Source organism: Mustela nivalis (genome assembly GCF_964662115.1).
Source record: "Mustela nivalis genome assembly, chromosome: 4".
Taxonomy (NCBI): domain Eukaryota; kingdom Metazoa; phylum Chordata; class Mammalia; order Carnivora; family Mustelidae; genus Mustela; species Mustela nivalis.
The window spans coordinates 51,518,582-51,534,759 of NC_139023.1; the positions used below are offsets into that span (position 1 = coordinate 51,518,582).

General features: G+C 38.9%; 1 protein-coding gene across 5 annotated transcripts in view; it reads left to right on the top strand.

Moving 5' to 3' along the window:
* Positions 1-16,178, top strand: part of KCNIP4 (potassium voltage-gated channel interacting protein 4) — a 1,147,911-nt gene that overhangs the window by 1,101,538 nt on the left and 30,195 nt on the right. For all 5 annotated transcript variants that reach the window (XM_082728683.1, XM_082728687.1, XM_082728685.1 and 2 more), the window contains one exon: positions 14,275-14,344. In XM_082728683.1, coding sequence (XP_082584809.1) covers positions 14,275-14,344 — 70 coding nt within the window. The remainder of the gene's footprint in view (positions 1-14,274; positions 14,345-16,178) is intronic.

Consider the following 16,178-nt stretch of genomic DNA (forward strand, 5'->3'; position numbering starts at 1 on the left):
ATTAAAAACAAGAAAGCAAAGCTAATGGAATATATGATAAGATGTATTGGAGGGCTGTGCTATACCTTTCCCATTAAAGCAAATGAAGTGGTTGTCCCGCATTTCTTCACTTGTGACATATGAGTTAACTTAGGAAAAGCAGTTAGAGTTTTCATGCCATTTGCCATTGGCATTTATTCTTGTGAATATTTGAAGAATGTTTGTCTTCCTTGTAGACTGTAAGCTCCGCATGGGTGGGGCCCATGCTTGCTGACCTGGGGATATTTGTTGAATAACTGATTGATGATTTTTTTTTTTTTTTTTTAGTGGGAATTAATAGGTTTAAAAAATATTGGGTAAAAGTTCTCCATGAGTTTATTTTTCTTTTCTATAGTTATGCTTGCCTTTCACGGGGGCAGCTTAGGAAAACACAAAAGCTTTTTAGCCAAATCCAGGTTCAGATCCCAGTCCTATGGCTAAACATCTCCTTGACCTTGGGGACATTTTTTAAACCTCTCTGAGCTCATTTATTACATACCATGTAAGAAAATATCTACTTCCTTTACTTATTATAAGGACTAAATGAGGACACCCATCTCCTACACAAGCTGGCTCAGTGTCCAACAGAGCATGGGTGATCATTAAATGCTACTTTTCTTTATCCTGCACCTTCTGCATTCTCTCAAAGCTCAATATATCATAGACCAGATTTTTTTCTAAAATCTAGACCAGACAAGTCAAATCTACTCTATCTATATACATAGACACACCTATAAGCAATCTCTAGGCTATGCTTCCAGTAGAACTTCCACCAAATTTGTCAGCAAACAATAAAGTGAGCTCATTTCCATTGTCCCACTCTGTTGAGAGAGGTAATAAAATGACCACAGGGTCATTGCATATGTTAGGGTGTTTTTGACTCTGAGTAAGTGAAAACCAATAAATAAAAATGGCTTACACAATGAGGAAGATGTATGATCTCACATAAGAAGCCTAGAGAAGATAGGCACAATGAAGTCCTCAAAGAGCCAGAATCTAGCCAATGCAGTAGGTCAGGAAAAGGAGACTGAGAATAAGATTGTTGCAAAGCTCCAGAAAAATACATCTTCTTACAATCATATATATATATATGTGTGTGTGCTTGCATATCATCATATCAGTGTTTTATTCCTTCCAACTGAAATATTGCATGATTCTTTAAAGTAGATTTTTTTTATTCAGTTGTGTCTTTTTTTCCAATATTAGTAGGCTGATGTCATGTTAATTTGAAAGCAATTGAATTTATAAAATCTGCATAATGACCTTGATGATATAGAGCAGAAATAAATAAGGACAGGAAACTCCTCAGCATATGGAATAACTCTTCATAGCAATCATAGAAAGAATATTCATTTTTCAGTTACTGCTTCTCTTGTGCACTGCTGAACACAGACTTGACAGGTTGATTCCTTTCAAATCTAGCTAAACTAGGGTTCCAAGTAGTGAAGTTTACAATGGAAAAGACATTTGAACAGAAACCCTTATGAAAACTGAGGTCCACTCATATTGAGAAGAAGCAGACTATAGTTTGCAGACCTCTGAAAATGGCCCACTTGTGATTCCTGTCTCCTGGTTATTCAACCAAACACTAATCGAGGGATTCCCTTAAAGAGATTTTATGGTTGTAATTAAAGTCCCCTATTAGTTGAACTTAAGACACAGAGATCATCCTCATGAGTCTGATCTATTCACATGAGCCCTTTCAAAGATAAAAGAAATCAGAACTCATGAGAAGAAAACCGAGCCAGGCACACAGCTAATAGTCTACCAGGTAAAGGGAACTTTGGTCCTACAACCAAAAGAAATAGAATCCTGCCAACAATCTGAATGAGCTAGGAGGAACACTGCCAGGCCCACAAGAGAACCAATCAGCTTAACATGTTGAGTGTGAGACCCTGAGTAGAGAACACAGCCTAGCCAAGACAGACCCTTGCCCCTCAGACCTGAGATCATAAACTTGAGTTCTCTTAATTCACTAAGTTTTGGGTAATTTTTTGTGCATCGGTAGAACTAATACACAGGCCTTCTCTTGGGTCACTGTTGTCTTTTGCCACCCCCTCAGTGGTTTTGGATACCTGCAGAACTTAACTGTGTTGTAACTGACTGAATGAGTTTTGTCCTAATAAACCCTCTCTTTGCATAAAGTTGGGGAAAACTTTTTCTGAAGACTCTTTAAATCAGATAACTATGTGCATTCCAATGAAGGTTTAGGACTTGGGCCTGATCCCAGAAAGGGTTTTCTTGCAAAATTTGGGCAACTTCATTTCTACAAAATCAGCATAAAGGACTCGAGAATATTAAAAGACACCAACATTTGTAGAGTTTTTAGAATAGTGCTAGGATCTTTATATACATAATGTCTCTGAGTTATCATTCCCTCACTGTTAATTCTATTACTTTCTACATTTTATAGACTGAGACTCAGAGGCTGGACATTTCAATAATGATTCCTTTGTTAGTAGAGATAGAACTTGAGGTTTTTTGTTTGTTCGTTTGTGTTTTGGCTGTAAATCTTGTGTAATTTCCCTCTTCCTTAGAGTTGCAAAAGAGAGTTTGAAGTGCAGAGAAAAGTTGTGCCTGAGATTTCTTCTTCATCCGGAATGAGGAGGGAACCTCACTGAGCTAGGAATATGCCTATACCCTCACACTCAAACAACGGAACTGAATCTTGATTATCACCCAGCACTTGTGTCTTTTTCAATATTATGGAGAGAAGTGCTTCTCCACATTTTTTCTGAGTATGATATTTAGCCCAAAGTGTGTATTACAGAATGCAGAAGTTTTTTAATGCAAATTTTAGAAGCAGCAAAGTATGTCCATCATCTTGGTTGTATCCTGTTTTTAAAATTTTTTCTTTTTTATACATTGTCTATTTTAATTTTCCATTGTTGTTTACATGCGACATCGGTATTTCTTAGAGGTCACTTTACAAGTGAGGAAACTTAGATTAAGAGAAAATAAATGACAGTAGAACAGAAATTTAACTCAGCGATTGCACTACTAGTATTTACATCAAAGATACAAATGTAGTGATCCAAGGGGCACCTGCACCCCAATGTTTATAGCAACAATGTCCACAGTAGCCAAACTATGGAAAGAGCACAGAGATCCATCAGCAGATGAATGGGTAAAGAAGATATGGTCCATATATACAATGGAATACTACTTAACTATCAAAAAAAAAAAAAAAAGAAAGAAAGAAATCTTACCTTATGCAAGGACGTGGATGGAACTAGAGAGTATTTTTTTTATTTTTTAATAAACATATAATATATTTTTATCCCCAGAGTACATGTCTGTGAATTGCCAGGTTTACACACTTCACAGCACTCACCATAGCACATACCCTCCCCAATATCCATAACCCCACACCCCTCTCCCAACCCCCCCACCCCCAGCAACCCTCAGTTTGTTTTGTGAGATTAAGAGTCACTTATGGTTTGTCTCCCTCCCAATCCCATCTTGTTTCATTTAGTCTTCTGCTACCCCCTTAACCCCCCATGTTGCATCTCGACTTCCTCATATCAGGGAGATCATATGATAGTTGTCTTTCTCTGATTGACTATTTCGCTAAGCATGATACCCTCTGGAACTAGAAAGTATTAAGTGAAATAAGCCTATCAAAGAAAGAAAATTATGATCTCACGCATATGTGGAACTTAAGAAACAAAATAGAAGATTATAGGGGAAGGGAGGGAAAAATAAAACAAGATGAAATAAGAGAGGGAAACAAACCATAAGAGACTCTTAGTCACAGGAAAGAAACCGAGGAGGGGATTGGGAGGGGCTTGCGGGAATGGGGTAACTGGGTTACGGACATAAAGAAGGATGCATGTTGTAATGAGCACTGGGTGTTATGTAAGACTGATGAATCACTGAACTCTACCTCTGAAACTAATAATACACCACTATATGCTAATTAATTGAACTTAAAGAAAAAAGAACAGAAAGTTAAAACTGGTTCTAGTTCTCAGTGATCAGCGATCAGCTTTTATTCTCTGAAAACTGAAGGACTAATCCTTTTATTTTCAATGAGCTTTTTACAGCACCATTGTTGAATACAGTAAAGATCAGAAAATCCTTGTTGAAATAAGAAATGTTTTTCCTGGACCCTGGTGGTTTCCTCTTAATTTTTATGAACACATTTATGATAAAAAGTGGTGAAGGTAGGGAGTGGAACCAAGTTTTTGACCTCAAAAATTCTTCGTAACCATGTAATGGTCTCTAGTGGTAGAGATATATATAAGAGAAAGTGGGGACTTTGACGAATACAACACAAGGCATCTGGGGCTCCTAGGTGGCTCAGTCAGCTGAGTGTCAGATTCTTGGTTTCCACTCAGGTCATGATCTCAGGCTCTTGATCTCAGTGTCCTGAGATTGAGCCCTGCTTCAAGCTCCACACTCAGTGGAAGTCTGCTGGAGATTCTCTCTCTCTTTCCCTCTCTGTCTCTGCCCCTCCCCTCCAAGTAAATAAATCTTTAAAACACACACACACACACACACACACACACACACACAAAGCATCAGCTAGATAGAGAAGAACAGGCAAATTACAGGGGGGTAAAAATGTTTGGGAGTATGTGACGTTCCAAAAATTTGCATAAAGTTTTTCAAGGATACCTCCAGAGCAAATTTATTTTCTAATATCTTAAAAGCTAAGAGCAGGTTAAGGAGCATCTGGCTGGCTCAAATGGTAGAGCATGTGACTCTTGATCTCAGGGTTGTGAGTTTAAGCCCCGTGTCGGGTGCAGAGATTACTTTAAAAAAAGAAAAAAAAAAGAAAAAGATGAACATTTTTTAATGCTCTCTGTTCTAAACACTGTTGGGCTTTTGGGCTTTATAAAAATTGGTCCCTGCCTACAGAGTATTTACCAAGTCTAAGAGGAAAAGAGAAGTCCACATACAGAATCTTGATCAGGCTCTTGATATTATCAATATAAGCCATGGCAAAGCATCATTGGAACTTTCAGAAATTCTCCCGTAATTGTGAAATGCCAGGCCATGTTTGAATTGTCGTGCTATTAAGAGAGTGACTTTTCTGAGCAACCCTGTTCCAAACACAGGAAGGGGGGGTGGAATTTAATTTAGAAGAATCTCTGCTTTCCCAGTTGGATTAGTTATTAAGCAGGGTGGAATAATATATAAAGCCAGTCATGCTTTCCAACTGCAGGTCTCCGAGAATGAAACGCTCCATCCTTCATTTTTATTGTATCGGTGAGTTCATTCTGTCTTGTGAAAGTCATCCCTACTGGAAGTGGTGGATTGTTTTAATGATTTAATCAACTAATTAATGGGAAATCTGAAAGAAGAACTCAAAGGATAAAAAAGTTGTTTTGGCCATGAAATTATAACTCAGCTTGATATGCTCTTATCCTGAAAATTAAGAAAACAAAAGCCAATATTTCCCAAATGTTGTGATATATCCATAGCATGTAATACAACCAGACAAAAATACTCTTGTTAAAGAATACTCTGTAAGGAGACTTATTATCTGATTTTAGGGCACTGCAGACACCAGAGTCTTAACTATAATAATTGGATGGGGTCCATGTGGTATACATGAGGGTTGCTGGAGGGAATGGAGATGCAGGGATGGGGTAATTGGGTAAAGGACATTAAGAATGGCATGTGATGTAATGAGCCCTGCATATTATGTAAGACCAATGAATCACTGAACTCTACTTCTGAAACTAATAATACACTATATGTTAATTAATTGAATTTAAATTTTAAAAAAAGAACAAAAATTTAAAACTGCTTCTAGTTACTAGTGATCAGCTTTTATTCTCTGAAAACTGTAGGGCTAATCCTCTTACTTAAATATTTATGATAAACAGCCCTGAAGTCTACCACACATGAAATCCTGTTCTCCTTGCCTAGTCCGTTTCAGCTGTTCCCTTTTGGTGTAGCTCACGAGTTAATGTCCTGCATTCTTCTAAGTGTCCAGGATGCTTGCTGGTCTTTGCTTGTAAACTTGCACACAGCCCCCTGTAAGTATGGTCACTAACAATTGTACTGCTTAAGAAGGTAACTTCTTCTAAGAAGTGCCAACTTACCTGCCACTTTCTTCTTGCCAGAAGAATGAATGGATGCACACCTTATTTGGGTAGTGATATAAGCTTTCCTCTTTCTTTTCTCTGATCTGAGTGTCTGATGTCCAGCCTTTGTGTTCTCTTTGGTAGGTCCATCAAAATCTGCTAGTTCTACTTCTCAAAGACGTGTCAGTCTGCTTCTTTTGTCAGGGAGAAAAACTGAAAGAACAGATACTGGACAAAACATGGATGGCATGACATTTCTGTTGGTAGAATCCCAAGATTTTCCACATAAGCACCACCAAGTATACTCTCCTTAGCAAAAGGAATGTCAGAGGGGATGAAATACATGGATGCTTAAAAAATGTGACTTCACAGATATCATAAAAGGGTTACTGCAGAACTATTTCTTTTACAAGGCCTTTTAGTTTTAGTTTTTTTTTCTCGTGACATTCTTGTGCCATACTTCTTCCTTTCGGATTCCTAAAGAGGTATCTCTAAATGTTTGATAATAATCCTGAATCTGAGCAGATGACATACACCAGGGCAGGATGATTTATGGGAAGAGGAGATTTCAGCCAGTGGAGTGGACAAATATCACTGAGAAAATACATCTGATTCGCATATCACTGCAACTATTTCTAGAGTATTCTGATAATTTTCAAGGAAATTCTGAAAGGCTTTTCTTGTGAGATAAACATGTAAGGATTCATGATTCACCTCAGAAAATAATTTCTCTAGCAGTTTTCTATATATGCATGAATTTCTTTCTGAGGTACTTTCCTAGAAGTCTTCATGGACTGCTGTAATTCTTTTTTTTTTAGAGAAAGAGAAAGAGAGGGCGTGTAAGCTTGGGGAGGGAGGGGCAGAGTGAGAGAATCTCAAGCAAATGCCCTGTGGAACATGACCCTGAGATCAAGACTTGAGACAAAACCAAGTCAGACACTTAACCACATGAGGCTCCCAAGCACCCTGGAGTGCTGTTCTACTAACATTTATTTCCAATCTGGTGGCCATTATTCTTCTCAGTTGTCATTTACAATTGCAGTATTCCCCTGCCCTTGAGAGTAAACTCTGATGATAGAGAGTTCATTCAATTTATAGTGTTAGAGGAGGAAGCATAACTAATATCTGTCTTATGGGCTCATTACATCATAGCAGACCTGCACTGTAGTAGGTTCAACTGCTTTGATGAACACCATTTAACTCTGGTATTGCTGCAACAATGTCATAGCAACACTGTATAATGGAGTTCTGCTTACCCAATTTGAGATTATTACTACTGTACCAACAGCTTTCATTAATGAACAAATAGGATATGCAAAGGGGGGGTTAGGATAATCGCATAACATGCATTATCTTATTGATTCTTCTAACAGCCCTCTGACGACAATAGTTATCCCCATGCTAGAGGGGAGAACAATGAGACTCAGATTAAACCATTTGTCTGAAGCTATACAGATTTGAAGTGGCAGACCAAAGGTTCAATCCAAATTCTACTTAAGTCCAGAACCCAGAATCAGAAGCATTTCACTAGATTATTCTAAAAACCGCCAGGCAGAACATGCCAGCTCTTGTTTGGACATGAAGGGGTTTCTGAAGTCCGTGCATCAGCTTAGACCTCGGGAAACCCGGACACAAGGTAAGGCTCAGCAGCCCACTGTGGGGTAAAGGGGCACTTCCTGTAACCTTAGCCTCACTCTCTCCACCTTTAAAATGAAACAATTGAACTGGGTTTTCTATGAAGTTGCTTAAACATTCAAGTTTCCTGATTCTGATCAAGAGATGACTCTTGGCCACTTTCTAATGGTCAGTCTCTCTCTGCTGCTTCCTCATCTGAAAAATGGCAGTAAAGCTAGCATCTATCCATCACAGGAAATAATCCATGTAAGCCATCTAATACAGTGCTTAGAACATAGAAAGTGCAAAAAAAAAAAAAAGTGCTCATGTATTTGCTTATCATCACAGTACTTCTCATGATCACCATCATCGTTATCCTCGTGTTAATTGTCATAAAAAACCCACTTCATTAGTGTTGATATTAGCAGTAGGAAAATATTCACTGTATATTTACAATGGATTTGGCACTCAGATGCATCATGACCCTATGTAAGAGAGCTGAAAATGATCACTAAGAAATGCATTTATAAGGCCCCACAGGACAAGTGTCTTCATCACACGACAAATGTATGGCAGTTATGTGCTAAGAAAATCTCATTCTACATTTATTGCATCCTGATCATATCAAGGTGAAGGGTTTAAGAAGTAATAAAGGAAACTCGCTGGTCAGAGCAGATTAATGTGGTAGACAGCAGAGTGCCAGGAAACTCCAACTCCTTGACATTTGATGAAGTAGTTCATTTAACCTGTCCTAAAAACTGCAACTTTTTCCAAACCTCTTAGAGTCAAGCTATTCATAATTAGAGTAAATTGTATGTGGTGAAGACGCAGATGTGTGCAGGTTTTTGCTGGATGAAAGACAATAATTTCTCCAAAAAAGAAAATTTAACAACAATTTCCACGAATCTCACAAAATACAATTTCATTATATATGTGCGCAGGCATGTGTATTTTTGTCATCAATGTCCCCAGTTTTGATTGAATGGCTTCCTTTTACATGTGGGTATCTTCAACACAACCACAATAGATGGCTCTGGAGGAAATAAACACTGTGTGTCCTCCCAAAGGAAGTATTTTTATGGATGGTGCACCAGAAGACCACTTCTTCAGTCCTAATAGAAAAAAGAAAAATGATAATAATACAGAAGGCAAGACAACATTGCAATTAAAGGTCAGGGAAATATGAGTTTGATTCCATGGAACTTTAAACTTTAAATTCCATAAGAGCAAAACTGGAATTTTTAAAACTCAGTCCAGTTTTTCACTCACTCAGTGCCTGGAACAGTGCCTGATGCATGGAAGGTACTAAATAAGTATTTGTTGAAAGAACAAGCAGATGGATAGCTCTGTGAAAAACTGTGATTCCAATGAGTTACTTAGTTTTAAATCCTCAACCTTCACTTTCCTTCTCTAAAGAATCACCACCTTTCAGGGTTAGTGAAAATGTTAAACACTGTATGTAAGAAGGCCTTGAATAGAGGCTCAGTAAATGTCTGTGGTTGTGGTAGTGTGGTTCAGCAGATTTCCCTCAAAACATCCTTGTCTGCATGAAAAACACATGCATCAATTTATCCCTTGGAGGAATCTGCGCAAATGCCTTGATGCCCTCTGTTAATTTTCAAAGTGATGATTAGGCTCATGAGGGAAGCAAATTATTGGTGTATGTTCCTGGGATCTGGTGCATGTCAAATTCCCATGTGATTCTGACCAGCACATACAGATGTGAAGCTTTCTCAAAAACATGTGGCAGGGGTACAGACCAGTGCTGCCTTTCTGGAATGCAGTTTGACTGTGTTTGTAAAGAACCTCACCACCGCTTAAACCTTCTGGTCTAGGGATTCTCCTTCTGGGTTAGTCATCAAGAAAAAACCTTAGATGCAATCAGCTGTTTGTGCTAGACTTTTAATTACGTCTTTATTTCTATGTAGTCCCCAATGCTGAAATGTCCTTAGTATCCAACAATATGATAAATTCAATGTGCACATAATTAGGCTGCCATTAAAAATAATGACATGAGGGCGCCTGGGTGGCTCAGTGGGTTAAGCCGCTGCCTTCGGCTCAGGTCATGATTTCAGGGTCCTGGGATTGAGTCCTGCATCAGGCTCTCTGCTCAGCGGGGAGCCCGCTTCCTTCTCTCTCTGACTGCCTCTCTGCCTACTTGTGATCTCTCTCTGTCAAATAAATAAATAAATAAAATCTTAAAAAAAATTATAATGACATGAAAAAATGTTCAGGATGTATTGTTAAGTTAAAAAAAAATAAGGGGCCTCAAAACAATAAGATGTAAAACTATTGTATTATCCCAGTTTTATTCATATCAAATTCACACCAAAATTTCTCCAATTTTGAATTAATATGCTTAGATACATTACCAAAATAACTTTACAGTAGTATAATTATGGGCAATATTTGTTTTCTTATTCTTTTTTTAAAAAATATTTTATTTTTTTATTTGAGAGAGAGAGAGAGAGCCAACTTGGGGAAGGGGCAGAGAGATAAACAGGTTCCCTGCTGATCAAGGAGCCAGACACTGAGCTAGATCCTGGGACCCTGAGATCATGACCAGAGCCAAAGGCAGAAGCTTAACCAGCTGAGTCACCAAGGTGCCCTTTCCTTATCCTTTTCTATAGATAGTAAATTTTTGCAGAATGATCATTTTTTAATAATCAGACAAAAAGTCATCAGACCATAATACAGAAGCCATTGGGCTTATAGAAGCTTATAATACCTTCCCAAAGTGGATGAGTAAGGCTTTTCTCACTTTCCCTAAATCTAAGAATTCTACTACTGCTTAGATCCTTCTTCTTAGAGTGAAGAGAACCTAATGAATAAGCCCATACTCAGATGTGTAAGACTTACTAACGGTGCTAATACATTATGTATTAATAAAAATAACTTAAAAAAAGAAAAGGAACATGTTGGAAATAAAATGTATTATTAAAAAAAAAAAAGTATCATCCATTTAAAATGTCACCAGAGGAATTGATACTGCTGAGTGATTTGATGATGGTCATGTTAAAGCATCAGTGGGAGAAAATTTCAGAGCACAGACACTTGGAGCATCTCTGAGACAGACACTGCTAATCATTCACCAAATCCACAGTCTGGTCTTCTTCCTGGGCACACAAGAGTTCTCTTGTTGTTTGGGGTGGATGCATTAAGTGACTTCTAACCAACAAAATGAGAGTGGAAAATATGCGTAGCCCTTTGCACTTCAAGACCTGGCCCATAGGCACCTCCCACAGAAACTCCTCAGTGGTCCTTTTCTCCTGCTGGATGAGACCATCCATGGACTCTGGAACCCCCTCTGATGGCCAAGCTTTCGTTTGCCTCTGTCCCTTAAAGATTCTGGGAAGAACCATCAGTTAGATGGTTAGATGGGCAAGAGATACACTACATTTTTTTAAACTTATATAATTGGGGGCCTGTTTGCTAATGTTACTACAGCAGGAGTTAACCTAATATAGCTACATTGTTCATGGCATACATTTGGCTGTATATACAGCATGATCAAACCCTTTCTTGATGGAGAGGTGGAGATACCATTCCACAAAAGAGGTGAGGGAAAAGATAGATAATAGATCATTTGTACCATTTCGTAAATCCCTAGAGTCCTATAGAATTTGGTTAATTTTTCTCACCTGAATGGAGTAACATGCATTGCTTTTCCATAAGAACTCTTAAGAATAAACAAAATATCATCACTCTCTGGACTTACTTTTACCTTTTTTGACTTATTTTTGACCTTTATTCTTCTATTTGGATGGAGGCCCCATGAGGGCAAGACCTTTGATGTGTTTATTGCTGCTGCCCTGACTTTCTTGTAACATTCTAGAAAAATAAGCATACACTATGTATTGGTTAAAGATGTAAACTGATGTAATGAATGCAAGATAGATAAAGACAACTTCACCTGGTAAGACCGACCCCCAAAACGTGGCCAGGAGCTTCCAGATGGTAGAGAGGGTTTTGCCTGACACAGACATGTGTTTGAATATAAACACATCTGAGGCAATCAATTTCTAAATTTCATTTCATGTTATAAGATGTACCCATCAAACATGGCTAAAGATCAAAGGCAGCTGACAAGTTTGCTGAGGGCAGGTGTTCCTTTACTTCCCATCTTCACCACTCACAAGAGTTATTTTACCTCCCAGATAGGTTTCCAGCTTGACCTTTCACACCCGATGACACAGTCATCCAATTGTTCTCTTCTTGATATCCCAAGCAGATGGCTCAGAATTAAATAGCCAATAAATCACAATTTCCATGTGTACAGGACTCAACTACAAGTGTTCATTTGCTCTTAAAATTGGTTCTGTTGCTGCCAAATAAGAGTCATGAAGTTAAAAGCTTTAAGTGATTAGCTAGATACATGCCCTTTTTTTCCTTTTAAGGTTATAGCTGGTGATTGTTCATTCATTTTATATCTTAGGACTCTCTAGAAAAACTGAACTAAGAGATGTACCTATATACAGGAAGAGATTTATTTTAAGTAATTGGCTTACATAATTGTAGAGGCTTAGCCAGTTCAAAATCTGATGGGGGAGGCAGACAAGCTGGACACTCAGGAAAAAGTTATAGTTGGAGTCCAAAGACCTTCCACAATAGAACCAAGGAAAGCCAGTGTTGTGGATCAGGTCAGAAGGTACAGGCTTCTGTACAGGATTCCCTTTTGCTCAGGGGAGATTAGTCTTTCATCTATTTAGATTTTAAACTGATTAGATGAGGCCCACCCAAATTACGGAGGACAATCAACTTTACTCAAATGTTGTTGATTTAAATGTCAGTCTCATTGAAAATTCCCTCATGGAAACATCCAGAATAATGTTTGACCAAGTACTTGGGCATTGTGGCCCAGACAAATTTAAATATAAAATAACACAAACATAAAATTAACTGTAAACAATTTTAAAAATAAATTTAACTGTTTTTCTTCTCATTTGTCTTTGATTGCCTTTTCCCTGATCCGATCCTCTTAGGCCTTTAGGGTCATTATTTTTACAAGGGTCATCTAATTCCAAATCTTGTGGTGATCTGGAGAGTGTCAAGCCCACATTCCAGCTCCCCCACTGGCTAGAACATGACCACAGAACCTTCAGTTCTGCCTCAGTGAATGTGGACTCCTAAGTCATAGGTCTAATACAATGATCAAATGGGAAAAATATACATTGACAAGCTCTGTAAACACACGTTCACATTGAAGGCATTATTTTAAATTGTGTTCATATATCAAAGGTCCTACCTTTCAAACCAATGAGTGAGAAAATAGAAAACTTCTCATGTAAGGCACATTTTAGTTGTGAGTAACAGGCTCATTGGAATAAAGAAATATCAAGTTAATAAACCAAGTTTATTCATGAGGGGGCAATGATTTTGAGGATTAGGAGAAGCTTTAACACCACAACAGATGATTATTTTAAGATCCCAGGAACAGTGTCAAATTTAAAGTACACAGAATATCTGTATCTCAGGGCAGGGAATTTAACACACCCTTGATGCTCCCCAGTGAATCTTGGGGAGAGCCAGACATCATGGGAGCACCATGACAGCTGAGACAAATAAAGTGGGGCTGTTTGTTCCTGAGGAGCCGCTCAAAAAGACTGGACAGAGCTTACCACCGTCCCACAGTCAATGTACAATTAACATCCCATATGTGACTTAATGTTAGATTGTTATGTAATTATCAGTGTCTATTGCTTCACGAGTCTCTACACCTCAGACTCCTGACCAGAACATTCTTTAACTCCAGAGAGTGGAGGGAATTTTGCTCTCATCTTTGTCTATGAGTCTCTTAGTCTTCATTTTCAGCACCAAGACAGACCTCTTCTAACATTTAAGATTTCAGTTCCTTTTGTAGAAAATGCCTGATCCACTCTGGTACAGGTAGCCTTGCCCTCTGTCCCACCAGGTCAGTGGTCCAACATTAGTGGAGTTCCGAAGGTCAGTATCCATCAGTCTGAAAAGTAACTCCACCCATGGAACAAAAATGGAAATTCTTTATGTTCAGGACTCTTTCTTTTCAGACCCTCTCTCCAGAAGTTAAAAAGATCTTGCAGTCCCATCTCACTGAAGGTCACCTGTCACAAACTATTATGCACTCCTGAACACACTGTGAACAGAAATTAGGAACTATTCCTCCTTGGACCACTCCCACATGGAGCAGACCATTTTCTCACTGAACTAAAGGTACTGTGGGTCCAGCAAATCACCAGAGAAACATGGCACCAAGATTCAGCAAAGAGCACATCATAATCATCCTGTGATACCATTCCTGTATGAAAAACAATGTAATTTCCTCTTACTTTGTTGATAATAAACATTTGTATCCTTAAAAGCAATGGCGTGTTCTTTCATGTGTCAGCACAGCTTTAATATTGATAATATGTGAAGATGTTTATATCTGTAATTTTTTTTTCATTCTGTGGGACCTGGAACAAAGAAGAGTTTATTGTGTGCTTTTATTCCCTTTGAAAAATGGATGGATATTTCACTTTCCCCGGTGCAGCTTTGCGCAGTAGACAGTTTCGTTTCAAAATGTGCAAAAAATAAAATCAGTTTTATGAACACTTTGCTCATATTGCTTCTCTACCACTTTCTTTAGGAATGTCCCAGTGGTGTTGTTAATGAAGAAACCTTCAAAGAGATTTACTCACAGTTCTTTCCACAGGGAGGTAAGTGAAAATGTGGACTTGTTAACATACTCTCCATTAGAATTATGCTTGCAATCTTGAATTGGGCTTTATCTTTTATGGCATGAGCCTACATTTTTAATTGCTATGTAAAAGAATTAATACACAGCATGCGAGTGTGTATAATTTCCAATGTATCATAAAAATGAGCACCTTACAAATGATCAGATAGCCAGGATTTTTCCTTCAGCTGAATGCAAGAAACTATATTACTGTGTATCCCATACTATGGCTCTCAAACACACAGCACATTTGGGCGGCAATGGCTCAGTCCAGGATATGCTACAAAGCTCTTCAGCATGTACTGTAGGTATTATTAGATTCTTCCCACTCTCAAATTAGGACAAATATAATTATCCTCAATTTTCAGATGCGAAATTTGGGCTTTAGAGAAGTTAAATGGTTTGCTCAGGGTCACACATCCATTAATGGGTGGATAATGGCTTAGAACCTAGATCTTTGTAGAGCCTTACCTAGTGTTCTTTCTGCTCTTTCTCTTTTAGGACCTCTTGTTATCCCCTCCCCCCCACATCTGAGAAAGTTAATACCACTCTGAATATTAATTTAATTGGAAAGGAAACAAAGAAGGCGTGATGATAATACATACCTGTTGGAGATGAGTGAAGAGATCATTTGATGTGCCCCTAGGCCTTATAAGTTCTCTTTCATTCAACAGGAAGCCCAGCTCAAACAGAATCTACTGTGTATCCAGCTGTGTGTTAGGTGCTGATAATGAAAGGGGAAGAAGATGTGGTACCGGCCCAAAAGAACATTCCAGTTTAGTGCTGCAGATGGGCAATGTCCAAATAAGGCATTAAGTGCAAAGATAGGGGTTTAAATCACAGCATGTATGAGAGCACTGTGCAGGCACAACAGGGCGAACATAAAAAGGAAGCCACCCAGACTAACCGACCTGAGCTGTGGTAGCAGCCATTCCTGAGGCATCCAGTATGTCCCTGGCCCTGGCATGCACTACCCCTCACCTCCCAACTATCTTAGCTGTGACTCTCCTTTTTTAATAAATACCGAAATCAAGATGCAGAGACGCTCCCTGTTTCCTTATCATCCTCTTTGACTGTTTCCTGTGTAAAGGAGCCCCCATCCTCTCACACCAAAGTAACCGCAATCGTTTCTAAGCTAGTCTCTGCTTCCAACCCTTCCCCGCTCCTGCAGCACGTTTTTTCTCTCAATAGGAGCCAGAGTAATCCTGTTCAGTGAAAGCCAGCTCCTGTCACTGCTCTACTCAGAACCTTCCTTTCCATCAGAGTCTGAACCACACCTGCTAGTGACCTGTAAGCTGTGATCCCTGTTCCCTCTCTGTCTTGTCCTCTCCCCGCTCCTACCTTGCCCCTTTGGCTCTCTATGTTCCGGCCACACCCTCTTCCTTCTAATTCCGCAGGCACAGCTGTTGGGCTACTGTTAGGACTTTTGAACCTGTTATTCCCTCTGTCTGGGATTCTTCTCTCCCAAATAACCATCTCAGTATCCAACCACCTTCATTCCTATTCAGATGCCACTATCTCAGCAAGGCTTTCCTGGCCACCCTATCTTAAACCACAACCCCTTGGACTCCCCATGCCAACTTTACGTTTCTCTTTAGCACTCAAGAGCACCTACTAATACATGTTTTACCTCTTCTGTTGTTGCTTATTGTCTCTTTCCTCACTAAAATGTCTTCTCCCAGGGATGGAAGGGTTTTGTGCATTGTCCATTGCTGTGAGCACAGGTGGTAGAAAAGTCACTGACCAGTCATCAGACTTGATCGTACTGTGTAAATGAGTGAAAGCAGGAAGGAATGAATGACATAGCTTCACAT